The sequence below is a fragment of the Clinocottus analis genome, unplaced genomic scaffold, assembly GCF_023055335.1.
Source record: "Clinocottus analis isolate CAN_PGR_092001 unplaced genomic scaffold, fCliAna1.0.p SCAF_12, whole genome shotgun sequence".
NCBI classification, from domain to species: Eukaryota; Metazoa; Chordata; class Actinopteri; order Perciformes; family Cottidae; genus Clinocottus; species Clinocottus analis.
Window position 1 is genome coordinate 19,576,791 of NW_027175843.1, and position 25,478 is coordinate 19,602,268.

Consider the following 25,478-nt stretch of genomic DNA (forward strand, 5'->3'; position numbering starts at 1 on the left):
GTTGTTGAGGGAAATAACACCTTGGAACATTAATTGGAACAATATATTCTATGTTTAAACTAAACTAAAATATGTCATATTTAAATTATCAATTCAGTCATGTTCATGATTACCCTGACTTTGGACTTTACACATGTTAAAGAGATGGAGGGATTCAAGGAAAAGAGAGACAGAGGGTGGGGTCAAGAGTGGGGGCGACATTAGGTATAGTGAATAGATAAGATGTGTGACTAAGACATTTGGGCAGGAAGCTGCTAGTACTAAGCAGCTTCCCCCTTCTCATGTCTCTGGCAATGCAGTTGGACAGAGCTGAACTCTGCTTTCCACAACTCCTTAACTCTTCCTGCGAGAAGCCGGAGCCTCCATCCTCTGGCACTTTGCTGATTTACTTCATTCTGTCCGTCATCTCTCTCCTCACTGTGGCTCTCAACTTGCTTGTCATCGTCGCCATCTCACACTTCAGGTACATAACCTTTTAAAGCATATGATAAACTTGTTCCTGCACGGTCTTAAGATTTGCAGGGAGAAGTGGTTTTTCGGAGATCATTCCATCCTTTTTGATCATCACTGCTTTTTGCTTGACTGTTATCTGTCACATTTACTAATTGTGTTAACAATGGTGATATTCTCTCAATGCAGGCAGCTCCACACCCCCACCAACCTCCTCCTTCTGTCTCTGGCTGTCTCAGATGTTCTTGTCGGCATCTTGCTGCAGCCAGTTGAAATCCTCCTGAAAGAGACCTGCTGGATGCTAAGTGACCTCGTGTGTTCGCTGTATTATGTTATACCTGTCACCATAATCTCTGCCTCCGTGGGAAACATGGTGCTCATTTCTGTCGACCGTTATGTGGCGATATGTGATCCCCTGCATTACTCCACCAAAGTCACTCGTGAAGCTGCAACATTATGTGTTTTCCTCTGTTGGATTTGTTCTCTTTTCTATGGCCTTCTTCTTTCATTTGACAACCTGAAGCAGCCGGGCAGATATAAATCCTGCTATGGTGAATGTGTGGTCAAGCTTGAAGGACTTGTTGGTCTTACGGTTGGCTTCATTATTCCCATTACTGTCATAATTATTCTGAATATGAGAGTATTTCTGGTGTCTGTGTCTCAGACTCGAAGCATGAGGTCTCACGTTGTCTCACTCAAGCTTTCAAAGAATGTGACGGTGAAGAAATCTCAGAGAAAAGCAGCCAGGACTCTCGGCGTTCTTATACTTGTGTTTCTGCTGTGTTATTGTTCATTTTTCTGCGGCACTCTCACACAATTCACTGACTCCAACATTCCTTCAAGTAACGTCTCCCTGATTTATTTGATGTATTTCAATTCCTGTTTGAACCCCATCATCTATGCCCTTTTCTACCCCTGGTTTAGAAAAACTGTTCGAATAATTCTTTCATCTCAGATGCTGCAGCCTGGCTCTCGAGAGGCCAACATACGGTAGAGAGACACTGTGGAACGAGTGCGAAGGCTGCAGTCCTCATGTTCTGTGTCTCCATGTACACATAATCCATATAATAATCTATAATGTAGATTATGTGAAATCCAGAATGACCCCTGTAGTACAGTATCAGACGCTGCCCTTAAAGAACAAAATCTATTTATTTTTTTAAATATGTATATCATTTGAACGAATTTGGAAATCTTGCCTCATGAGTCATGTTGATCTGTACATATTTGGTGTTTATGAATGATATAAATATTTCTTATTTCTTTTTCCGACTAATGGATCACCCTCCAAATGATTCTAATATTAACAGTAAAATAAAGACAAGTACTTTAAGCATTTTACTCTAAAGACCTTTAAAATATGTCATGGTACTAGTGTTCATCAATGTTGACATATTTTAACTATGTTTTAAAACACATATGTTTGCATTTAAAGTTATACGATACTGTTCAGACATGTCATTGTTTTAGGAGAAGGGTCAGCAACCTTTTTTATTCAAAGATCAAATTTTTCCTATTTTACACCAAATGAATATATATATATATATATATATATATATATATATATATATATGTATATATATATATGTATATATATATATGTATATATATATATATGTGTGTGTGTGTGTATTTATATATTTATGAAATTATAGAACAATAATAAAGACATTTCTTGACATTGTGTTGCTATTTTGTATAACAATATCAAATTCTTATGAAGAAGAGAGAGAAAATATACTGGCATGTGTCAGCCTATATTGAGGTCAAATAAACACTCAACTATGCGGTCCTTGAGCCCCAAGTGAAGGAGTTCAAGTATTTGGGGGTCTTGTTCATGACTCAGGGTAAAGGGCGAAATATACTCTTGCAACTACAACTGCGGCTGGCCACACAGTCGGACTGACGGACTCGTTTTGGTTCATAGTTCCCGTGCCTTTTCCATACGCCAGAACAGTAACCCACCATAGTGAGTGATGGTGGGTCCACGGGACCCGCCATCACCCTTAATGGCAAGCCGCGACCCAACTCGAGGAACATTCTCAACGTCTCCAATGTATTTAATGGAAAGATGGTGCAGTTTGAACCTGAGACAGTAGTGTTACATGCTGGGTGTGTGATTGTGTGTGTGTGTGTGTGTGTGTGTGTGTGTAGGGGTGTTGAAGGTCCATAACAAAACAATAAGATAAGTAACAGAACCTAAACTAACTCTGCGGCCCAGGTGCAATATAATCACATGGGAATAAAAACTATATCAGTATACTGTTGAATCACACTAAAAAACAAATTTGTCTGTGAGCGAGTGACGCAACGTCCCCTTGGTATCGGGCCGCACAGAAAGAATGGAAAAAAAAACATGGCCGGTTTTATTTTGAAAAATGACCGGATACATCTGTCAGAGGTAAAAAACATGGAGGAACGAGCCTGTGAAATACACGACACTGTGCTGCTTAAAAGTCCCTTCAAAATAAAATCATAGTATTTTAAAAAAATCAAAAATTATTATTTATTTTTTTCATACCGTTTTTTTATACCATGGAACCGCCAGAGTCTTACAAAACACAGGGTTATGAATTTTAGGCCATACCGCACAGCCCTAAGATGACCTCACGAGAGCGAGGTGGCAGCAGCTTTTAGAAAAAGGCCCTGCAGGAGCTCTCCACCGACTGTATGACCCAATGCATGATGGGAAACACCTGACCAAAGAGCTGATTAGCTCTTAGGTTTGACAACAAACACCACGTTTTGTCGAAAATCCTATTTTTCTGTGTAGTTGCAATATTTTTTGCTTGATTGTTGGCTGTTAGTCTCGTGTTGTGCAATGAAAGTTTAATCTAAAAACATATTTTGTGTGATACATAATAAAGCTTATTTATGAAACGCTTATTAAAATGAGCAGTGTCTTCGTTTTAGTGGAAACTATGAGTTTGTTGTACAGAACTTCAGAGTTTGTTGCCGTCCTCATGGACACACCAATACACGCACATACATTGTGTGATTAAGACCCACTAGCTGGCCAAGGGCAGTGGCTGTTTGTGTCTTTGTTTGTGTGCATGCTGGGAATTAGTAATCTGTTCATGCCTTGTCAAGAAATCGAGAATTTGTTTGGAAAAAGTTCAAATAATTTGCTCAAAATAGGAAGTATAATTATTTTTACATGGGAGCAAGAGGGTAGCTGACTATCAGTTACTATTCTTTGTCCAACCAGTTCCTGTTCTCACAACTATAGACATCATATATCATGACATATCATTTTGGGAACCAATTCTAACCTCATTATTACATATGTTTTTAATATGAACATATAATCAAATTACTATGTGTAATGTGTAGCTTGGTCTCTTTTTACCTCGGCTCTACAGACCATTTCAGTGCATTTCACCTCGTTGGTTTGGTTGGTAATAATACGTCAAATGTGTGTAACGGTCATTAATTTCTATCTCCAGAGCCACAAAACCGCTAAATATTGCTTGAGGAACTCAAAAAACTGTAGCAATAAAGATATGAGGAGAAAATAAAACTCCTATGACGTCAAAATTGAGGGACGAGGGACATCAGTCCCCAGCTATATGAAAACATGAGGTGGAGCATGGAGATGGAAAGTAATAAAAGAGCAACGTGACGGAGAGTTCTGGACAGAAAGCTGCCGCGCTTCAGCAGCTGCTCTTATTCTGACGATGGAAACCCCGCGAGAAGCTGATCTCTGCTTCCCGCGGCTGAACTCCTCCTGCGAGAAGCCGACACAGCCGTACTCTGAGGCCATGCTGATCTATGTTGTGCTTTCATCCATCTCTCTGATCACTGTCACGCTCAACCTGCTGGTCATCGTCTCCATCTCCCACTTCAGGTTCATACGATAATCTAAAAGGCTTCTGGAAGTTGACACTAGAGCTATTGTGATGGATTGACAATGATTTACACTGTGGGATGAAAAACAATGTATTTTTTTTTGCCTTTTCCCTCTTGCGTTACAGAACCATATGCATTTTTAATGGCTATATGATTACAGTGTAGTGATGTTATTCTCCCTCTGCAGGCAGCTCCACAACCCCACCAACCTCCTCATCCTCTCCCTGGCTGTGTCAGACCTCCTTGTGGGCCTCCTGCTGATGCCGGTTGAAATAATCTACATCGAGGCCTGCTGGTTTCTCGGTGACGTTCTATGCACGCTGTATTATCTCGCAGACTACATTATTACAACTGCATCAGTAGCCAATATGGTGCTCATATCAGTTGATCGCTATATAGCTATTTGTGACCCACTGCGTTACCCCACGAAAGTCACCAAGAGACGAGCACAACACTGTGTCTGTTTGTGTTGGATTTGGTCTGTTATCTTTAGGATCGTCCTGTTGCACGATCACCTGAAAGAACCAGGCCGATCCAACTCCTGTTTTGGGGAGTGTGTGGTTGTCATTAATTACGTTGCAGGAGTTGTTGACCTTGTTTTCACTTTTATTGTACCCATTCTTGTCATCATAGTGCTGTACATGAGAGTTTTCGTGGTGGCTGTGTCTCAGGCTCGAGCCATGAGGTCTCACGTTGCAGCTTCAACAACCCAACGATCAGGTGCCGTAACTGTGAAGAAAAAGGAGATGAAAGCAGCGAGAACGCTCGGTCTTGTTATCCTTGTCTTTTTGTTTTGTTTTTGCCCCTACTATTACCCCGCACTGGCAGGCGAAGACACTTCAATTGATGCTTCTTCTGCTTCATTTGAGATCTGGCTGGCACATTTTAACTCCTGTTTGAACCCTGTCATCTACGCCTTTTTCTACCCCTGGTTCAGAAAATCCATTAAACTAATCCTGACGCTTCAGATTCTGAAGCCTGGCTCCTGTGATGCGAATGTACTATAGTGACACGCATGTGTGTTTGAACTCGGTCTTTAAACTGAGATGTTCTTTATACAAGGGGAAATGTAATATACTAACTCGCTCTTGAGTAAATACTTCTAGTATCGAGTTGAAGTGTCTTTTAATTGTCTTGTAATCTTGATCACTCTTGATGTGTGAAACATTCTGCTATTAATTGTCATCCCTGACGTATTTATATGCTAACTGACATATATGTGAAACCTCAACAGGTCATGTAGACTGTGATTAAAATACTTTGGCAATAATCATTTATCCTTTATAAAAGCGAGCTATTTGTAGGCCTTTGCTCAAAAATGTCCTCCCCAAACTAAAAAAGGTATATCTTTGCGACCACTAGAACTATTTGAATAAGTTTGGTGTTAGAATAAAATGCTACACATGTGATATGTTTTTCATAACTGTTAATATCAGTTCATATATTACTGTTTAAACGTAAATAAGATAATCCTGATTTGTAAGATGACACACAACAAACATGAAATAGTTATAGGTTCGCCTATAAAAAAATCACTTTCAGGATGATTATTTCTTTGAAAAGATGCAGCTGTAAGGTCTAAACCTTTCCCACATCATAGCACAATATGTGAACATTTAATATGTGAACATTCTCTCAGCAAAGTTTGACTTTAATGAAGTGAAGCAGAACAAAGTTAGAGAGGGTTTATTCAGGTGAGGTCTCCGAAATGGCCAAATCAGGAAAAATTGGGGCACATTTGGGGCAAATGTACCAAACCATATATTTCACTTGTATATTACTTATGGTGTTCAATGCATACAAATACAGCAGTTATGGCTCTGTTGATATATATATATATATATATATATATATATGATCATTTACAGTTTTAAATGACACTCTTTCAGACTTCTCTCATTGGTTTACATGGACACGACACATTTATTTTAACAGATGTGAAATGTAAAATAAAAATAATTATAATACGACTGATTGATATAATTGTGATTGATTATAGTTTCTTCACAGCTGGGGCTGACACCTTGAAATTATTTGGCCTCTTTGTCGTCATGTCGCAGGCTTATGTCATGCGATCGCATGTTCTAGCTGTCACACTCCGCAATCAGTTAACAGCGGAAATAAACTGAATTATCGGAGAGAATGACAGTGATGGAGAGACCAAACTCTTTGTTGTTGTCAATATTAAATACACCAAAGGTCACAACACAAATATGGAGAGAATGATTAAGGTAATGGAATACAACATGATATACACATCTAGTTATCTCTTTCAGAGAATATGATTATTTATTTCTAATATTTCTTTTGATTCCACATGTATATGGTTTGGCTTCAGTCCCCCTATCAGAATAACTGAAAATGTCTTAAAACAAATATTGTTGTTGTTTTTTCCATGCAAAACACAAAGGCACGGATCCTTTAGGGATGCCTGCCAAAACCCAGTTCAGATTGACAATCTGGTTTAAGGGTACAGCAAGACAATTCTCAGTTTAATTATTTCAAAATCAAGTATTATCTCCATCGTTATGTGTTTGTAAAAACAGGAGATGCTACCCGTGATTAAGTCAATGGTATACACTTCCTTTCGCCAAAGAATACATGTAATTCAGTAATTCATTTATACCAATTTCTCGCACAGTATCGGATAGATAAGCATTATCAATAAAGTCTTCATTACCAAACCCTAATCTTAATACATTACAGTTTCAATTCAGTTTTCATTGTAAATTCCTACTGATTAGAATATAACTGTATTGTCCAAAAAGAACATCAAAGAAGCACACGTATAACTTACATGAAAAACTACACAAAAACACTGGCATGGAATTCCCTATACACATGTTAAGATTAAGACAAAGAATGGAACATTAAAACATAACACAAAACACTGTATTACATACCTTCACCTTCCTAAATCAATGGCCCGAGTAATTTTTTCAGGTTCTGTATGAACTATAAGGAAAGTTACGATGGTAACTACGGTTCTATGAATCCTGGAATCTATGAAACCGCCAAAGTTCTTGGTCACTTGAAATCTCTTGACCTCGCGAGAAGATTACGCAGGACTGATCTCGGGATGACGCCGGAAGTTATGTCCGGCTGGGGGTTATCCAAGGTCACAGGTGACTTTGTTGTTGCCTGTGGCGGTCATCCAGGATTCATAGAACCACAGTTACCTTCGTAACCTAAATTTTACACGCAGTAGTGCAGTGATATACACCAGTGGCCGGCCGCCAGGGTCTTCTAAGCCTTCTCCGGTGGCCTGAACAGAATCACAAAGTTATAGCTATTTTATAATGCAATTCACAAATACACTACTTGTATTACAATTGTTGTTGCCTATTAACTTATTTTCTCATTGCACAGGCCTCTGGTATGGCTTATTTGGACCTGAACAGCATTTTTATCTCATCACCTTTCACCTATCTTTCTCTATGCAAGAGCCGTCTGGTTATAATACATGAAAGAGTCTTCTAGAAGGTCTGGACGTGTCTGTGTACTGTGCAGGGTGTCAGTGTCGTGGTTTTGTTGGATTGATTTGGAAAACATGCATTGTTGTTAACCCGAAAAGGTTTGGTCTCTCCTCTTGCTGTGCTGGCCCTCGCCGGGCGCATTTCCTCCGCTGCGGTGTGCCGAGACTGGCTCTGGGCCTTCGTCATGCGCTGCGTAATTGTGCGTTGCTCTGCGGGGGAGTTCGCTCTGGTGGTTGAAGTGTCTTTGTGGGTCGTCCATGCGCCCCGCACATTGCTCAATGGCTGCGTTTCCTTTTTTTTCATTTCACACTGATGGAGTGGTTCTGGGCTCGGGTGTTCACACACATGGTGGACCGTATGAACTTGTATTGAGTGGGTCGGTTTCCCGACAGTAACACCCGGGACACTTTTTCCCCCAACGGCACTCACTGAAGGCCGAGGTCGAAAGCCCACAGCCGACGAAAGCATGTTGGCTCCCTACCTACAAATGTTTAACCTGCAGCCCAAAACCTGAATGTTATTTGAAACTGATCTTTACTTTTCAAAAATCTAATTGAACAAAACATGAATTAAACCTCTTTATAGCTCAACTTTTGAAAATATACTTTCATCTATAGCTTATTCAGGTTCATGGCAAAAATACTAATAAGCTGGACTCAACCTATTCTTGTCCTGGTAACTATTGTGATGTGCTTTGCTGTTACCCATGCATGATGGAAATCGTAATTAGGGGAGGTAAAATACAAGGAAACAACCAATGAAGATCAGTAAAATAATCTTTGAAAAGTTCAGTCACTCCCACTAAGAGAAAGTTATCACCAGAGTGAAAGAGGAAGGAGGACAACAATAGATTAATCAGTTGTATGACGAGCATCTTGTCTCCTCTTCTTCAGAATGAAAACCCTTGAAGAAGCTGAACTTTGCTTTCCACAACTCCTCAACTCCTCCTGCAAGAAGGCCACGCGTCCTCACTCTGTATCTATGTTCATTTACATTATACTGTCCTCCATCTTTCTGCTCACTGTGACTCTCAACCTGCTAGTCATCATCTCCATCTCCCACTTCAGGTATTCATAGGTTTTTATCAATTTATATAACTGGTAGCTGTACAGAAATAAATTATGAATGGAATAAAAAAGGAAAATCAGATTTTTAACTTTTCAGGGAATTATGTTTTTGTGTCATTTGTGTCATTCTCTTTTCTCTCCAGGCAGCTCCACACATCCACCAACCTCCTCCTCCTTTCTCTTGCTGTCTCAGATTTCTTCGTAGGTTTCCTCATGTTGTTTCTAATGATGCTCTCAGACGGCTGCTGGTTGTTTGGTGACTTCCTGTGTACTCTGTATAATGTTCTGGGCTATATTATTACTTCTGCCTCTGTAGGAACCATGGTGCTCATATCAGTTGACAGATATGTGGCTATTTGTGAGCCTCTACAATATCCCATCAAAGTCACACAAAAAAGAGTTCGAGTCTGTGTTTGTCTGTGTTGGATTTGTTCTGTTTTCATTAACAGTCTGCTGCTGAAGGATAACCTGGAACAACCAGGCAGGTATAATTCCTGTTTTGGAGAGTGTGTTGTTGTTATTAACTACATTGCTGGACTTGCTGATCTTTTTTTTTCCTTCATTGCTCCTGTCACTATCATCATAGTTCTGTACATGAGAGTGTTTGTGGTGGCTGTGTCTCAGGCTCGTGCCATGCGGTCTCATGTTGCAGCTTTACCTCTCAAGAGTTCAGTGACTGTAACTGCTAAAAAATCTGAAATGAAAGCAGCCAGAGCTCTTGGTGTTGTTATTGTTGTGTTTCTATTGTGCCTATGCCCATATTATTGTGTTGCACTCACAGGCCAGGACACCTTGCTTAATGACTCAACTGCTGCCTTTGTAACATGTCTGTTTTATTTCAACTCCTGTCTTAACCCTATGATTTATGCCTTTTTTTACCGCTGGTTTAGAAAAGCCATCAAACTCATTGTTAGTCTTAAGATACTGCAGCCTGGCTCATGTCGGACCAACATGCTGTAGAGACACTGCATGGTGGATGAAATTAGACTGAAAAATTGGCCACCAGAGAAGACTTAGAAGGCTCTGTGCACCAACTCAGGGAATTGACGGTATGTGTTTCAGGAGCAAATCAATTATCTGGTATTTTACATTCCTACCTGCACTGAAGGTGTTTGTTACATCTGCTGCTTGTGACATTTTTACATACAGCCCAGTTTCCTATGACATGGCTTATTGCTGTGAAGCAAATTATGAAAAATCACATTATAATTAAATCTATTACATGTGTGTGCATCCACGTCATTAAAGCTGCTTCCATTGCAAACAAACTAATTAAAACGTTTTTGCTTTATTGATTGTTTGCAAAGAATACAAATACTGTTCATACTGATAACTAAACTGGTTGCTGAAATTAGACAGAAAAATTGGTCATGCTGGAGAGAATTTAGTAACAGATGTCAAAGTCTCTGCACAGTGTCTTTTAAAAAAAACAACCTGTTACATTTAGATCATATGTGTCTTTACATTGTGTACTGTTTTATTGCCACACTGAAGCAAATTATGAAAATTATTTAAAAAATATATGAAACTGTGACCAGCTCCTTCGTTTGGTTGGCCTATACAGTGTGAAGTGCAGTAAAATCTGTTTTTTCAAACACAATCTCACAGGGAAATAAATGAAATGTACCTTGACTCTTACAATAGCACACTAAATATTAATATCATGTTTTATCTAGAGCTGTTGGAGGACAGCTAAAGTGTTGAAATGTAGTTACTCTATAATCTTTTGGGGATCCCACACACAGAAATGCACAGAGATAGTTTGCAGCAGACACATCACTAGTTCAATATGCATGGTATTTATCCTGATAATGTTTTAAATATTAAATGTTAAAGAAAGTTACACAACACTCTTCCTCACACACAGCCTACCTCTCTCTCCCTTCTTTTGTCACAGACACGCAAAAATAAATATATCCGTTACTCTTTTCCTGTCACAATCTTATCTGCACATCTCTTTATTGTAAGTACAGTTTTGGTCACATTTCCTTTGTCCTGCACACCAGAAGGTTACCGACGTCAGTGAAAACGTGCACATCACACAACTTAAGCTTATAACAGACAGAAATTAGGTCGATCGCATAAATCGATGTGTTAAGGGATGCACTGTGCACATATACAAAAATCTTTGAGCCATTTGCCCAAATAGTTTTAATGTAATGTCGCTGGTCCAACTTGTAGGGGGCGCTATCCGACTTCCTTTACGTTTTAGAGCATGGTCCCAAGAGACTTCATTTTCAGTTTACATGTGTTACAGATGCCTTTCAAGTTTCATACATGTAGGTCAATCGTAGCGCCGGGGCTGCTTGAATGAATATATGTAGGGGGCGCTATAGAGCCGAAGTGCCATTTTGAAGCATTCAAATCATATCAGTTAACTGCATCTTTGCCTTTAAATGTGTTTGCCAAGTTTAGTTACGTTCTGAGCATTCTTAGTGCCTCAAAAGCACCTTCGTTGTTGACGGCAAAGGATGGGTCATCAAAAGCTTTGGAGGGTGGCATCATGAAAGTCCTATGTTTGTGTAGAAGTAATTTGATGTTGATCGGATTGACCTACTAAGAGAAGCAAGCCTACTCGCACAAAATAATATTTTGGTATTGGGCTGCTCAGGCTTGGACTTGCTTTGACATTTACTCATTTTCTCTAGCTAGTTTCTTTGCGGTATCTTCAAACAGATTTAGTCCAATCAAGACTTGCATTTACAAATACTAGAAGTTTGCTTAGATACGTCAATCCGATACCCTTAGAAAGCTTGGTTCAGAGAACACCGGTTTACCCAGAGCGTTAGTTAGCCAGCTCGAAAGACCTGGCAAGCCCAAACGTGTTGTGAGGGTGAAATGGGAACGTCTGGCTGAGGATCCTGTCTGGGAGATCTTTAACTCCCACCTCCGGAAAAAGAGTTCACACATGCCGAGGGAGGTCGGGGACACGGAGTCCGAGTGGACCTCGTTCAAAGCCTCTATTGCGGACGCGGCCGCTAGGAACTGTGATCGAAAGGTCGTCGGTGCCTGTCGTGGCGGCAACCCAAGAACCCGGTGGTGAGGAGTTCGGGTGAGGGAAGGTGTCAAGCTGAAGAAGGAGGCCTTTCGGGCCTGGTTGGCCCAGGGGTCTCCTGAAGTAGCTGACAGGTACCGGCAGGCCAAAGGGCTGCAGCTGCGGTGCAGTCTGCGGATGCTAAAACTCGGGCATGGGAGGAGTTCGGGGAAGCCATGGAGAAGGACTTTCGGTTGGCCTCAAAGAGGTTCTTGCAAACCGTTGGACGGATCAGGAATGGTAAGCAGGGCCTACCCCCAGGCTGTCCTCAGCGGGGTGGGCGAACTGCTGACTCGGACTGGGGACATCGTCGGGCGGTAAAAAGAGCACTTTGAGGAACTCCTAAACCCGGCTAAAATGTCCCCTGGAGAGGGGGCAGCACCTGAAGACCTTGGGGTGGGTGCACCCATATCCCTAGCAGAGGTCATTCATGTAGTTAAGAATCTCCTTGGTGGAAAGGCACCAGGGGTGGATGAGATCCGCCATGAGATGCTGACAGCGCTGGATGTTGTTGGGCTGTCTTGGTTGACACGCCTTTTCAGTGTCGCATGGGGGTCGGGAACAACGCCCATGGACTGGCAGACCGGGGTGATGGTTCCCATCTTCAAGAAGAGAGACCGGAGAGTGTGCTCAAAACTATCGTGGTATCACACTGCTCAGCCTCCCGGGAAAAGCCCTCGGTGAGGGGGGCGGTTGTGAGGGTGCTGCAGGAGTATGGGGTGCCGGACCCGTTGGCACGAGCGATCTGGTCTCTGTACACCTGTTGTAGGAGCTGTGACACGTTCCTGTTGGGTGTTGGCCTCCGCCAGAGCTGCCCTTTATCACCGGTCCTGTTTGTGACTTTCATGAACAGGATATCTAGGCGTAGCCACGGGATTGCCTCTCTGCTGTTTGCAGATGATGTGGTCCTGTTTGCCTTCTCGGACCCTAAACTGTGTTCTGCAACCGAGTGTGAAGCGGCAGGGATGAGAATTAGTGCCCAGGACACGCTGGAGGAATTACATCTCCCAGCTGGCCTTGGAAAGCATCGGGGTCTCCCAAAATGAGCTGAAAAATTGCGGATGAGAGGGGAGCCTGGGTTGGCCTGCTGGGCTTGCTGCCACCGCGACCCAACCCCAGATAAGCATCTGAAAATGGATGGATTTATGGATGGTTTTACAAACTGAACACCGTTCTGTATCTGAGAGTATTTGTGGTGGCTGTGTCTCAGGTTCGAGCCATGGGGTCTCATGTTGCAGCTTCAACAACCCAACGATCAGGTTTATTATATGTAGGATCACCTATTACTATTGCAACCCCCATTCCGTCCCCCATTTCGTCTGTTTTGCTGGTGGCGTTGTCGGTTCCCCTTTTGTTCCCCCTTCCCTTCAGGCCCCATAACATATGCATCTGACAAGCAGAAACTGTACTGTGAACATGGAAATTGAGTTTGAAAAATCCCTGTGCAGGAAACCGGCACTGTAATTGACACATCAAAAACTGACCCCAGAAAGGTTCCTTGTCAAAGAGCATCATTGTAATTCTCAGAGCTTCTGGGAAGTTTTTGATGTCCACAGTCCTAGTTTGTAGCGCCATCATATTTGAAACTGATCTCTACTTTCCAAAATTGTAATTCAACAAGACATAAGTTGAACCACTTTATTGCTGAACTTTTGAAAATATATTTTCATCTATAGCTTATCCAGGTTCATGGCAGAATAGTAACCATGAACTGGACTCGCCCTTTTCCTGTCCTGGCATTGTTAGCTGCAATGTGATGTGCCTTGCTATTCCCCGTTGCAGAAAATGATGGACATTGTAATTGTTTAGAATACAAGGGGGGAAAAGGGGAGGTGCAGTACAAGGAAAAGACCAATGAAGATAGTTGAAACATTGAGAGAGAAGTTCAGTCACTCCCACTAAGAGAAAGTTACCACCAGAGAAAAAGAGCAAGCAGGACAACAATAGATCAGTCTGTTGTAAGACGAGCTGAGCAGCATCTTGTCTCCACATCCTCAGAATGAAAACCTTTGAAGAAGCTGAACTTTGCTTTCCAGAACTGCTCAACTCCTCCTGCAGGAAGATCATGCGTCATCACTCTGTATCTATGCTCATTTACATTGTACTGTCCTCCGTCTCTCTGCTCACTGTGACTCTCAACCTGCTGGTCATCATCTCCATCTCCCACTTCAGGTATTCATATGGTTTAAAAATGTATACAACTGGTAGCTGTAGAGAGAGAAATTATAAATGGAATAGAAAAAATATATATTTTAGATCTTACACTTTTCATGGAATTATGTTTGTTTGTTTCAGTCATTGATTTTTATGTCTTAATATAATAATTTAAGCTACTATTTATAATCAGCATGTTGTTCTCTTTTCTTTCCAGGCAGCTCCACTCACCCACCAACCTCCTCCTCCTCTCTCTTTCTATCTCAGATTTCTTGGTGGGTTTCCTCATGTTGTTTCAACTTACGCTCATAGACGGCTGCTGGTTGCTCGGTGACTTCATGTGTATTCTGTCTAATATTCTGGGCTTTATTATTCCCGCCGCCTCAGTAGGAACCATGGTGCTCATATCAGTTGACAGATATGTGGCTATTTGTGAGCCTCTACAATATCCCATCAAAGTCACACAAAAAAGAGTTCAAGTCTGTGTTTGTCTGTGTTGGATATGTTCTGCTTTCTTTAACAGTCTGCTGCTAAAGAATAACCTGGAACAACCAGGAAGGTATGAATCCTGCTTTGGAGAATGTGTTGTTGTTATTATTTACATTGCTGGACTTGCAGATCTTTTTTTCTCATTCATTGGTCCTGTCACTGTCATCATAGTTCTGTACATGAGAGTGTTTGTGGTGGCTGTGTCTCAGGCTCGTGCCATGCGGTCTCATGTTGCAGCTTTACCTCTCAAGAGTTCAGTGACTGTAACTGCTAAAAAATCTGAAATGAAAGCAGCCAGAGCTCTTGGTGTTATTATTGTTGTGTTTCTAGTGTGCCTCTGTCCATATTATTGTGTTGCATTCACAGGCCAGGACAGCTTGCTCAAAGCCTCACCTGCTGCCTTTGTAACATGTCTGTTTTATTTCAACTCCTGTCTTAACCCTATGATTTATGCCTTTTTTTACCGCTGGTTTAGAAAAGCTGTCAAACTCATTGTTAGTCTTAAGATACTGCAGCCTGGCTCATGTCGGACCAACATGCTGTAGAGACACTGCATGGTGGATGAAATTAGACTGAAAAATTGGCCACCAGAGAAGACTTAGAAGGCTCTGTGCACCAACTCAGGGAATTGACGGTATGTTTTTCAGGCACAAATCAATTATCTGGTATTTTCCATTCCTACCTGCACTGAAGGTGTTTGTTACATCTGCTGCTTGTGACATTTTTACATACAGCCCTGTTTCCTATGACATGGCTTATTGCTGTGAAGCAAATTATGAAAAATCACATTATAATTAAATCTATTACATGTGTGTGCATCCACGTCATTAAAGCTGCTTCCATGGCAAACAAACTAATTAAAACTCTTTTGCTTTATTGATTGTTTGCAAAGAATACAAATACTGTTCATACTGATAACTAAACTGGTTGCTGAAATTAGACAGAAAAATTGGTCATGCTGGAGAGAATTTAGTAACAGATGTCAAAGTGCATGTTCTCCCCGTGGCAGCGTGGGTTCTCTCCGGGTTCTCCGGCTTCCTCCCACAGTCCAAAGACATGCTGCATAGGTTAATTGGACTCTAAATTGCCCGTAGGTGTGAATGTGAGTGTGAATGGTTGTTTGTCTATATGTCTGCCCTGTGATGAACTGGCGACCTGTCCAGGGTGTACCCTGCCTTCGCCCCTTGACAGCTGGGATCGGCTCCAGCGCCCCGCGACCCTAATGAGGATAAGCGGTTAAGATAATGGATGGATGGATGTCAAAGTCTCTGCACAGTGTCTTTTAAAAAAAAACCCTGTTACATTTAGATCATATGTGTCTTTACATTGTGTACTGTTTTATTGCCACACTGAAGCAAATTATTAAAATTATTAAAAAAAATATGTTATTTTGTCTGACTCCCGTGATGCCAACGTATAACAAATGAAATGAAAGATAATGGATAAATATATAAATTACATTGACTAATTGCAGGCTGCACGGTGGTGTGGTGGCTTACATATCTCCTCGCAGCAAGAAGGGCTCAGGTTTCAGTTTTGGGCTGGCCGAAATATTTGTATGAAGAATGAATGTTTTTTTGTCCCCGTTTTTTTGTGGAGTTGTCCGGATAATAGATGGATGTTGGTATTTTTTAATGTCAAAAGGTCTTCAGTTACACTTTGTGATTCTGTAGCTAAAGACATGAAGGGGTGATGCAATTCTCCTTGTCCTGTTTGCACGGGCCTAAAGTGGATATGACATCATCTCTCGTTCTGCCACCAGCAGAGACTATTTGTCAGCCCTGTGCAGAAGAAGGACATTACCACCCTGTCTTACACCCTTTTAACTTTTTGGAAAGGTCATCCATGTACAAATTAAAAAGAGCAGGTGACAGTATTCCACCTTGTCAAACGCCATTGGTCACTGGGAAGGGTGCAGAGACACTCTTACCCCATCCAGCTCGCATGGTTTGACGTGAATACCAAAAGTGCAAAATCCTGATCAAGTATGGAGGGACCCCTCACTTTTGCAGTTTGACAAATAATTTAAAATGATTAATTCGATCAAAAGCTTTAGATGCATCTAGGAAACACATAAATATTGTGGTGTTAAGTCTCCTGTACTTACTAACAACTTCCTTCAGTGCATATATACATCAGTCTGTGCTATGTTGACTCTTAAAACCAAACTGATTGCCAGTGGTTATCATGTACTCTTCAAGTCTATCTATGAGAATCCGTTCTAGTACTTTAGAAAGTACACCTGCCAGAGCAATTGGTCGGTAATTTTCAATGCTGGATATTTTACCGGTTTTGTTTTTAATTACTGGCCCCAACAAAACAGTCAGCATAGAGTCAGGAAGTACGCCGTGCATCAACAGTCCAGAAAAACACATCCCAAGTACCACTGAAGCTCTGTTCTAGCATGCCTCAGATGTTCTGATGTTATTCGGTCAAGGCCACATGCTTTGTTCAACGGTAGTTTTTTAATGGCATACAACACTTCGTCAGATCTGATACACACAACAGCATCGTTAGGAACGTCACCAATAATTAATGGGTCACTCTTAACACTGTTGAACATATCCTTATAATGTTTACGCCACAGATCTGCAATACTGTCTGATCAAACAGCCCCATCAATATTAGATGGCAGGGGCATCTTACTGTTATTAGCAACCTTAACTTCTTTCCAAAAATCATAGGCATTATTCTGTTGAAATTTTTTGGCCATGGAATTTGCCCTCATGGCTTGTTCATTCCTTTTAATAAAGCGCACAGCATATTTAAATCTAGTATTTGCCTGTTTCTTCTTGTGTTCACACTCATACATTTCACCTGCGTCATTGCACTCGGCGGTAATTTTGAAGGAGCTAAACCGACTTGAAGCAGTGTCTATCTTTTGACAGGTCACATCGCGGCAGAGCTTTTCTTTTAGATAACTTGCCAGTGCCTCAGAGTCCAAATCGGGCGAGAATTTTGTAGCGAATACACTCAACAGTTTTGCCTTTATAGCTTGTATGTTTCCCCCAGCACTCGTTCCAACAATACCGAAGTCTTCTTCTTTCCTGGAGGATCTCGACGTGGACCTCTCGTCCGCGATCCGGACTGAGCAGCAGTGTTCTCTGGAACAGGCGCTTGTCGTCGGCCCTTTCTCACGACATTACTCCACTTTGGGGAGCTTGACAAAGATGTTGAACCCCCGTGACTTTTCGCCGTCACAGCCCTCTCCGCTTCCACATCGCGGGGCCCCGCCACAGGCCCCTCTCCGGAGCCCGAGGCTCCCTCAAGTGCAGACCCAAACCCCGGATCGTCAGAGCCTGCAGTCCCAGTCTTGGCACACACAGCGCCTCCGTCCAGCGCCGCCGACGCACCTGCTCCATCGCCCGGAGTCAGGTCAGCGGCACGCTCCAGTGCACACAGTCGGCGATCGATCTCCACAGTGATGGCATGAAAATCCTCTCCCACATCAGCCTGAGGCTGCATGGAGTGCTTCAAGGAGCAGACCTCAGTGCACAACTGCTCCATTCTCCCAAGTAGACTTGAAACGTCCATGTTGGAGAACGTCACCGGTGGCAATTCATCCAGGAAATGCGAAACAAATCTTGGTATGTCCTCCCCGCACTCATTTCGGACTCTGAGGCAGCTCTTTATGTTGTTGATGTCTTTCTGTGCTCCTTTATGGGAAACACACCGCTGTGTAGTCGGACAAAGTTCAAACAACACTCTTTTTGAGGACTCTATCCATTCGGAGTTAGACGTGTTCACCGCCAACAAGACGATCTCGTCCTGGTTTAACGTTTTAACTTTCACGGCAAGAAAGTTGAGCAACTCATCTACCACAATCATTTTACCGTAAAAAGAGTCTTATAAATCTCAGGTTTTGTTCGAGACCGTTTAAAATCTGGAGCTTTCAATGTAAGTTTGTAGATCCTGAAATCTGGACTTGGAGAAGGCTTTCAACCAGGTCCCTCGGGGGTTTTTGTGAGGGTGCTGCGGGAGTATGGGGTGCCGGACCTGTTGAAACGAGCTATCTGGTCTCTGTCGTAGGAGTTGTGTTCGTATCCTCGATAATATGTCAGACACCTTCCCGGTGGGTGTTGGCCTCCGCCAGGGTTGCCCTTTATGACCGGTCCTGTTCGTGACTTTCATGGACAGGATATCTAGGCGCAGCCACGGGGAAGAGGAAGACCGGTTAGGGGGCCTCAGGATCGCCTCTCTTCTGTTTGCAGATGATGTGGTCCTGTTTGCCTCCTCGGACCACGACCTTGAGTGTTCGCTGGGGCGTTTTGCTAACATTTTGAATATATATTTTCATCTTTACCTTATCCAGGTTCATGGCATATTAGTAACCGTAACCTACACTCACCCTTTTCTTGTCCTGGTCAACTGTCCTAAAAACGCAACGTTAGCTGCAATGTGATGTGCCTTGCTATTCCCCGTTGCAGAACATGATGGACATTGTAATTGTTTAGAATACGAGGGGGAAAAAAAGAGTAGGAGGTGCAGTACAAGGAAAAGACCAATGAAGATAGGTGAAACATTTAGAGAGAAGTTCAGTCACTCCCACTAAGAGAAAGTTATCACCAGAGTAAAAGAGCAGGCAGGACAACAATAGATCAGTCTGTTGTATGACGAGCTGAGCAGCATCTTGTCTCCACATCCTCAGAATGAAAACCCTTGAAGAAACTGAACTTTGCTTTCCAGAACTCCTTAACTCCTCCTGCAGGAAGATCATGCGTCATCACTCTGTATCTATGCTCATTTACATTGGACTGTCCTCCATCTCTCTGCTCACTGTGACTCTCAACCTGCTGGTCATCATCTCCATCTCCCACTTCAAGTATTCATATGTGTTATCAATTTATACATCTAGTAGCTGTACAGAGAGAAATTATGAATGGAATAGAAAAAAAGAAAATATTAGATCTTAGCTTTTTCAGGGAAATATGTGTTTGTGTTTCAGTCATTGATTTTCATGCCTTGACTTAACAAATTAAGCTACTAATATTGATCAGCATGTTGTTCTCTTTTCGCTCCAGGCAGCTCCACAACCCCACCAACCTCCTCCTTCTCTCTCTCGCTGTCTCAGATTTCCTCGTGGGTTTCCTCATGTTGTTTCACATTATGCTCATAGACGGCTGCTGGTTGCTCGGTGACTTCATGTGTATTCTGTATAATGTTCTGAGCTATATTATTACTTCTGCCTCAATAGGAACCATAGTCCTCATATCAGTTGACAGATATGTGGCTATTTGTGAGCCTCTACAATATCCCATCAAAGTCACACAAAAAAGAGTTCAAGTCTGTGTTTGTCTGTGTTGGATAGGTTCTGTTATCATTTACAGTCTGCTGCTAAAGGATAACCTGGAACAACCAGGAAGGTATAATTCCTGCTTTGGAGAGTGTGTCATTGTTGTTAACTACATTGCTGGACTTGCAGATCTTTTTTTGTCCTTCATTGGTCCTGTCACTGCCATCATAATACTGTACATGAGAGTGTTTGTGGTGGCTGTGTCTCAGGCTCGTGCCATGCGGTCTCATGTTGCAGCTTTACCTCTCAAGAGTTCAGTGACTGTAACTGCTAAAAGATCTGAAATGAAAGCAGCCAGAACTCTTGGTGTTGTTATTATTGTGTTTCTATTGTGCCTCTGCCCATATTATTGTGTTTCACTCACAGGCCAGGACACCTTGTTTAATGCCTCATCTTCTTTCTTTGTAACATGTCTGTTTTATTTCAACTCCTGTCTTAACCCTGTGATTTATGCCTTTTTTTACCCCTGGTTTAGAAAAGCCATCAAGATCATTGTTAGTCTTAAGATACTGCAGCCTGGCTCATGTCAGACCAACATGCTGTAGAGACACTGCATGGTGGATGATATTAGACAGAAAAATTGGCCACCAGAGAAGACTTAGAAGGCCCTGTGCACCAACTCATTATGAAATGAAAAATCACTTTATAATCAAATCTATTACATTTGGGTGGACGCATGTCCTTCAAGCTACTTCAAGAGCAACCTCTACAAATTCTACATTTCTATCCATTTTCGTAACACTGATTATCTATGAAACCTTTTCATTTTGATTAAGACTATGGGAGGTATCCTGAAAAGACATTGTTTTACTTCAAACCTCTCCTGTTATATTTGCAAATAAAAAGGTTGATAGAAAAAGCCAAGCTGTCCTCATAAATGGCCCGGACATGAGCAACAGATGCAGTAAATGTACCAGTTATGTATTATACTCTATAGAGCTAGATCTGAGGAACACGCAGCAATATACGGTCCAAGCAATGTAACAGGCATTTTTTCTGGAGAACAAACTATGTCTGTTCCCCGTCAATCGATAAAATACTACCTAATAGTTAGTGATACAGTTTAAATAAAGAAAACCTAAAAAGAAAATCTTATTTAGTGCTAATTTTACGGATTGTTGGTTTCTGTTCAGATCATGGTAACTGCTTCTGGCCCACTCCAGCGCTTCATTGGGAGCTACAGCTAGGGGCTGATAACCTGTCAATAATCATTAGGTAATAATAATTTCAAACAATAAAAACATCCATCCATCCATTTTTAGCCACTTATCCGTGGTCGCGGTGGCAGCAGGCTCAGCAGGCCGGCCAAGGCTTCCCTCTCACCCACAACATTTTACAGCTCATTCTGGGGGACCCAGAGGTGTTTTGAGGCCAGCCGAGAGATATAATTCCTCCAGTGTGTCCTGGGTCTTCCTCATGGGTCTCCTACCAGTTGGAAGTGCATGGAAAACCTCTGTTGGGAGGCGTCCAGGAGGCATCCGAATTAGATGCCCGGACCACAGTCCTAGTTTGTAGCACCATCATATTTGAAACTGATCTTTACTTTCCAAAAATATAATTCAACAAGACATGAGTTCAACCTCGTTATTGCTAACATTTTGAATATATATTTTCATCTACAGCTTATCCAGGTTCATGGCATACTAGTAACCATGAACTGGACTCGCCCTTTTCTTGTCCTGGTCAACTGTCCTAAAAAAGCAACGTTAGCTGCAATGTGATGTGCCTTGCTATTCCCCGTTGCAGAACATGATGGACATTGTAATTGTTTAGAATACAAGGGGGGAAAAGGGGAGGTGCAGTACAAGGAAAAGCCAATGAAGATAGTTGAAAATTTTAGAGAGAAGTTCAGTCACTCAGTAAAAGAGCAAGCAGGACAACAATAGATTAATCAGTTGTATGACGAGCTGAGCAGCATCTTGTCTCCACATCCTCAGTATGAAAACTCTTGAAGAAACTGAACTTTGCTTTCCACAACTCCTCAACTCCTCCTGCAGGAAGATCACGCGTCCTTACTCTGTATCTATGTTCATTTACATTGTACTGTCCTCCATCTCTCTGCTCACTGTGACTCTCAACCTGCTGGTCATCATCTCCATCTCCCACTTCAGGTATTCATATGTGTTATCAAATTATACAGCTGGCAGCTGTACAGAGAGAAATTATGAATGGAATAGAAAAAAACAAATATTAGATCTTAAACTTTTCAGAGAATTATGTTTTTGTGTTTCAGTCATTGACTTGTATGTCTTAGTATAACAAATTAAGTTATTAATAATGATCAGCATGTTGTGCTCTTTTCTTTTCAGGAAGCTCCACACACCCACCAACCTCCTCCTCCTCTCTCTTTCTATCTCAGATTTCTTCGTGGGTTTCCTCATGTTCTTTGAAATTATGCTCTTCGACGGCTGCTGGTTGTTTGGTGACTTCATGTGTACTCTGTATAATATTCTGAGCTTTATTATTCCCGCCGCCTCGATAGGAACTATAGTGCTCATATCAGTTGACAGACATGTGGCTATTTGTCAGCCTCTACAATATCCCAACAAAGTCACACAAAAAAGAGTTCAAGTCTGTGTTTGTCTGTGTTGGATTGGTTCTGCTTTTATTTACAGTCTGCTGCTGAAGAATAACCTGGAACAACCAGAAAGGTATAATTCATGCCTTGGAGAGTGTCTCATTTCTGTTAACGCCAGTGCTGGAATTGCAGATGTTTTTTTCGCCTTCCTTGGTCCCGTCACTGTCATCATAGTTCTGTACATGAGAGTGTTTGTGGTGGCTGTGTCTCAGGCTCGTGCCATGCGGTCTCATGTTGCAGCTTTACCTCTCAAGAGTTCAGTGACTGTAACTGCTAGAAGATCTGAAATGAAAGCAGCCAGGAATCTTGGTGTTGTTATTGTTGTGTTTCTATTGTGCCTCTGCCCATATTATTGTGTTTCACTTTCAGGGCAGTACGCCTCGCTTAGTTCCTTAAGTATTTTCTTTGTAACATTTCTGGTCTATTTCAACTCCTGTCTTAACCCTGTGATTTATGCCTTTTTTTACCCCTGGTTTAGAAAAGCCATCAAACTCATTGTTACTCTTAAGATACTGCAGCCTGGCTCATGTCAGACCAACATGCTGTAGAGACACTGCATGGTGGATGAAATTAGAGAGAAAAACTAGGCCACCAGAGAAGACTTAGAAGGCTCTGTGCACCAACTAAGATTTTCATTAATTCTGCACAGGTGGGTGGGTGGAGCTATTCTGGAGTTATGAGGTCATCACACTTCATGAGGGAATTGACCGTATGTACTTCAGGCCCAAATTAATTATCTGGAATTTTACATTCCTACCTGCACTGGAGGTGTTTGTTACATCTGCTGCTTGTGACATTTTTACATAGAGCCCAGTTTCCTATGACATGGGCTTATTGTTGTGAAGCAAATTATGAAAAATCACATTATAATCAAATCTATTACATTTGGGTGGATGCATGTCATTAAAGCTGCTTCCAGGGCAAACAAACTAAGTAAAACGTCTCTGGATTATTGATTGTTTGTAAAGAATACGAATACTGTTCATTCTGATAACTAAACTTGTCTGCCAATTTGCATTTTGAAATTTTAATACCTTTCACCACTGAAACATATCTGATAACCTGTCAACAATCATTTCAATCAATAACCACATGACAAATTCAATTTAAAGTGTTATGCTTCATTGTCAATGCAGTGTGTAACATTTTTACATCATCTTTTGGTTTATTGTTTGTAAAGAATACAAATAGTGTTCATACTGATCCTGGAAGTTTGCCCAAACAGTCTACATGTGTTTTGTGGACGTGGAGAAGGCTTTCAACCGGGTCCCTCGGGGGTTTTGTGGGGGGTGCTGCAGGTGCTGGACTTGTTGGCATGGGCTATCCAGTCTCAATAAAAACATGACAAACTCAAATCAAAGTTGTAGGCTTTATGACTTATGGCTACTTATGGCTCTGTATATTTTATGTTGTAAATATGAAGTTCTCTGTAAATTCTACATTTCTATCCATTTTCGTAACACTGATTATCTATGAAACCTTTTCCTTTTTAATAAGGCAATGGGAGGTATCCTGAAGACTCATTGTTTTACCTTTAAACTTTCAAGTTATATTTGCAAATAAAAAGGTTGATACAAAACACCAAGATGTCCTCATGAATGGCCTGGACATGAGCAACAGATGCAGTAAATGTACCAGTTCTGTATTCTGTATTCTGTATTCAGTTCTGTAGTCTGTAGAGGAGGAGGTCAAAGCTCATGCAGCAGATTCCAACATTAATACCGTTCATGCAATAACTGGTCATCACAGAGTTAACAATTATAGTAGTAAAAGGACTATTATGAACTTTTTTTTGTTGCTAATTGCAATACATTCACATTTACAAAAATAAAGTGCTTTATATGGAGATGAACGCTATCCTATTATATTCCTGTAAGTTCATCTTAATGCCTGAAATGGGAGATAGAGATGATGACCAGCAGGTTGAGAGCCGCAGTAATTACAGAAATGAAACACAGAAAGACATAAAGGACTAGAAAGAGCATTTCCCGCAGAAAATGCGTTGGAATGCAAAAAGCTGACGCTTAAAGCTGAAATGTTGGAGAAAATAAAATAGTTGAATATAGCTGAACATAGTGGAATATAGCTTAAAATAGCTTAGGGTTCAATATAGCTAAATATATTTAAAAATGAAAGAATAGCTAAATATATATGAAAATAGCTATAAAAAAATATGAAAATAGCTAAATATGCATATAAGGATCTGGCCCGCCAGGGTGGACAGTCCGACAGAAGAAGAAAAAAAATCCTTTTTTTTTTTAGATCAAAATTAGCAGAGCTGGGATTCAAACCTGTGATCCTCTGCTTGTAAGACAGACATGCAAATCATTGATCCACAGTCACAGTTGATGTGACCACTGATATTATTGTGTTGCAAAGTGTCTACAAAATCATGTGGTGATCCTCAGAATGTAAACATGAGCGTCATTGGAGCTGTTATTCCTGACGTCTGTAAAGAAAGTGACACACACGCACAGGCACACTCACACGAACGTGCATACAACTATAATAACACGTTAGCGCGGCCGTTAGTCCAGACGTGCTAACTGCCACATCGAATCATTCAATGGTGAGTTTAATATTTGTCGCGCTGGAGAAGTGACTGCCGCTTCCAGCGCTACTAGAGGTGGATTATTAGCCAGTTTTATTCTACAAAGGCAGGCCAACAGTTATGACGGGCAGCGCATCGCATGGCTGCCCCTGTTTAGCTGCCCCATGTATGTTTTGCTGTCTCTGTTTGGCCTACTTTTGCTTCTGTTTTGCATCGTTTGGCCGTGACAACTTTGTTGGCTTTTAGTTGTTTGTATTTTTGGGGGATTTCTTGAATAATCTTCTGGTTCTATTCATAAAACGCCGCTCTCAAATTTCGGTAATAAGTCTGTGTCCTTAATGTCTGAAACTACATCGTAGGGTTGTTAAAATGTATATTCTTGGGGTGCAAGTCCCCAAGTGGCGTTGTTGGTTCCCCTTTTGTTCCCCCTTCTCCTGTACGCCCTGTCACATATGCATCAGACAAGCACTAACTGTACTATGAACATGGAATTTGAGTTTGAAAAACCCTGTGCAGGAAACTGGCACTATAATTAAA

The 25,478-nt window shown here is 41.5% G+C and overlaps 4 protein-coding genes and 2 pseudogenes across 4 annotated transcripts; all 6 read left to right on the forward strand.

The window, feature by feature from the left end:
• The first annotated feature begins 293 nt into the window (after positions 1-293).
• On the forward strand, positions 294-1,444 carry LOC137783266 (trace amine-associated receptor 1-like). The gene is made up of 2 exons (XM_068573068.1): positions 294-463; positions 640-1,444. The coding sequence occupies exons 1-2, from the start codon at positions 294-296 to the stop codon at positions 1,442-1,444; spliced, it is 975 nt and encodes a 324-aa protein (XP_068429169.1).
• A 2,662-nt stretch (positions 1,445-4,106) lies between these two features.
• Positions 4,107-5,306, forward strand: LOC137783093 (trace amine-associated receptor 13c-like). The gene is made up of 2 exons (XM_068572872.1): positions 4,107-4,297; positions 4,487-5,306. Exons 1-2 carry the CDS (start codon positions 4,128-4,130, stop codon positions 5,304-5,306), a joined length of 990 nt encoding a protein of 329 aa, XP_068428973.1. The 5' UTR covers positions 4,107-4,127.
• A 3,363-nt stretch (positions 5,307-8,669) lies between these two features.
• On the forward strand, positions 8,670-9,802 carry LOC137783094 (trace amine-associated receptor 13c-like). Its single transcript, XM_068572873.1, has 2 exons — positions 8,670-8,842; positions 8,986-9,802. Exons 1-2 carry the CDS (start codon positions 8,670-8,672, stop codon positions 9,800-9,802), a joined length of 990 nt encoding a protein of 329 aa, XP_068428974.1.
• Positions 9,803-13,845: 4,043 nt separating this feature from the next.
• Positions 13,846-15,064, forward strand: LOC137783160 (trace amine-associated receptor 13c-like). Its single transcript, XM_068572953.1, has 2 exons — positions 13,846-14,048; positions 14,248-15,064. Exons 1-2 carry the CDS (start codon positions 13,876-13,878, stop codon positions 15,062-15,064), a joined length of 990 nt encoding a protein of 329 aa, XP_068429054.1. The 5' UTR covers positions 13,846-13,875.
• Positions 15,065-19,129: 4,065 nt separating this feature from the next.
• On the forward strand, positions 19,130-20,357 carry LOC137783102 (trace amine-associated receptor 13c-like; annotated as a pseudogene).
• Positions 20,358-21,711: 1,354 nt separating this feature from the next.
• LOC137783162 (trace amine-associated receptor 13c-like) lies at positions 21,712-22,938 on the forward strand (annotated as a pseudogene).
• Positions 22,939-25,478: the final 2,540 nt, after the last annotated feature.

Bases quoted from the DNA above. Each gene is read 5' to 3' on its own strand.
- LOC137783266 (XM_068573068.1), top strand. From the start codon at position 294: ATGCAGTTGGACAGAGCTGAACTCTGCTTTCCACAACTCCTTAACTCT. The intron at 464-639 runs GTACATAACCTT...CTCTCAATGCAG, and splicing joins GTCGCCATCTCACACTTCAG to GCAGCTCCACACCCCCACCA.
- LOC137783093 (XM_068572872.1), top strand. From the start codon at position 4,128: ATGGAAACCCCGCGAGAAGCTGATCTCTGCTTCCCGCGGCTGAACTCC. The intron at 4,298-4,486 runs GTTCATACGATA...CTCCCTCTGCAG, and splicing joins GTCTCCATCTCCCACTTCAG to GCAGCTCCACAACCCCACCA.
- LOC137783094 (XM_068572873.1), top strand. From the start codon at position 8,670: ATGAAAACCCTTGAAGAAGCTGAACTTTGCTTTCCACAACTCCTCAAC. The intron at 8,843-8,985 runs GTATTCATAGGT...TTTTCTCTCCAG, and splicing joins ATCTCCATCTCCCACTTCAG to GCAGCTCCACACATCCACCA.
- LOC137783160 (XM_068572953.1), top strand. From the start codon at position 13,876: ATGAAAACCTTTGAAGAAGCTGAACTTTGCTTTCCAGAACTGCTCAAC. The intron at 14,049-14,247 runs GTATTCATATGG...TTTTCTTTCCAG, and splicing joins ATCTCCATCTCCCACTTCAG to GCAGCTCCACTCACCCACCA.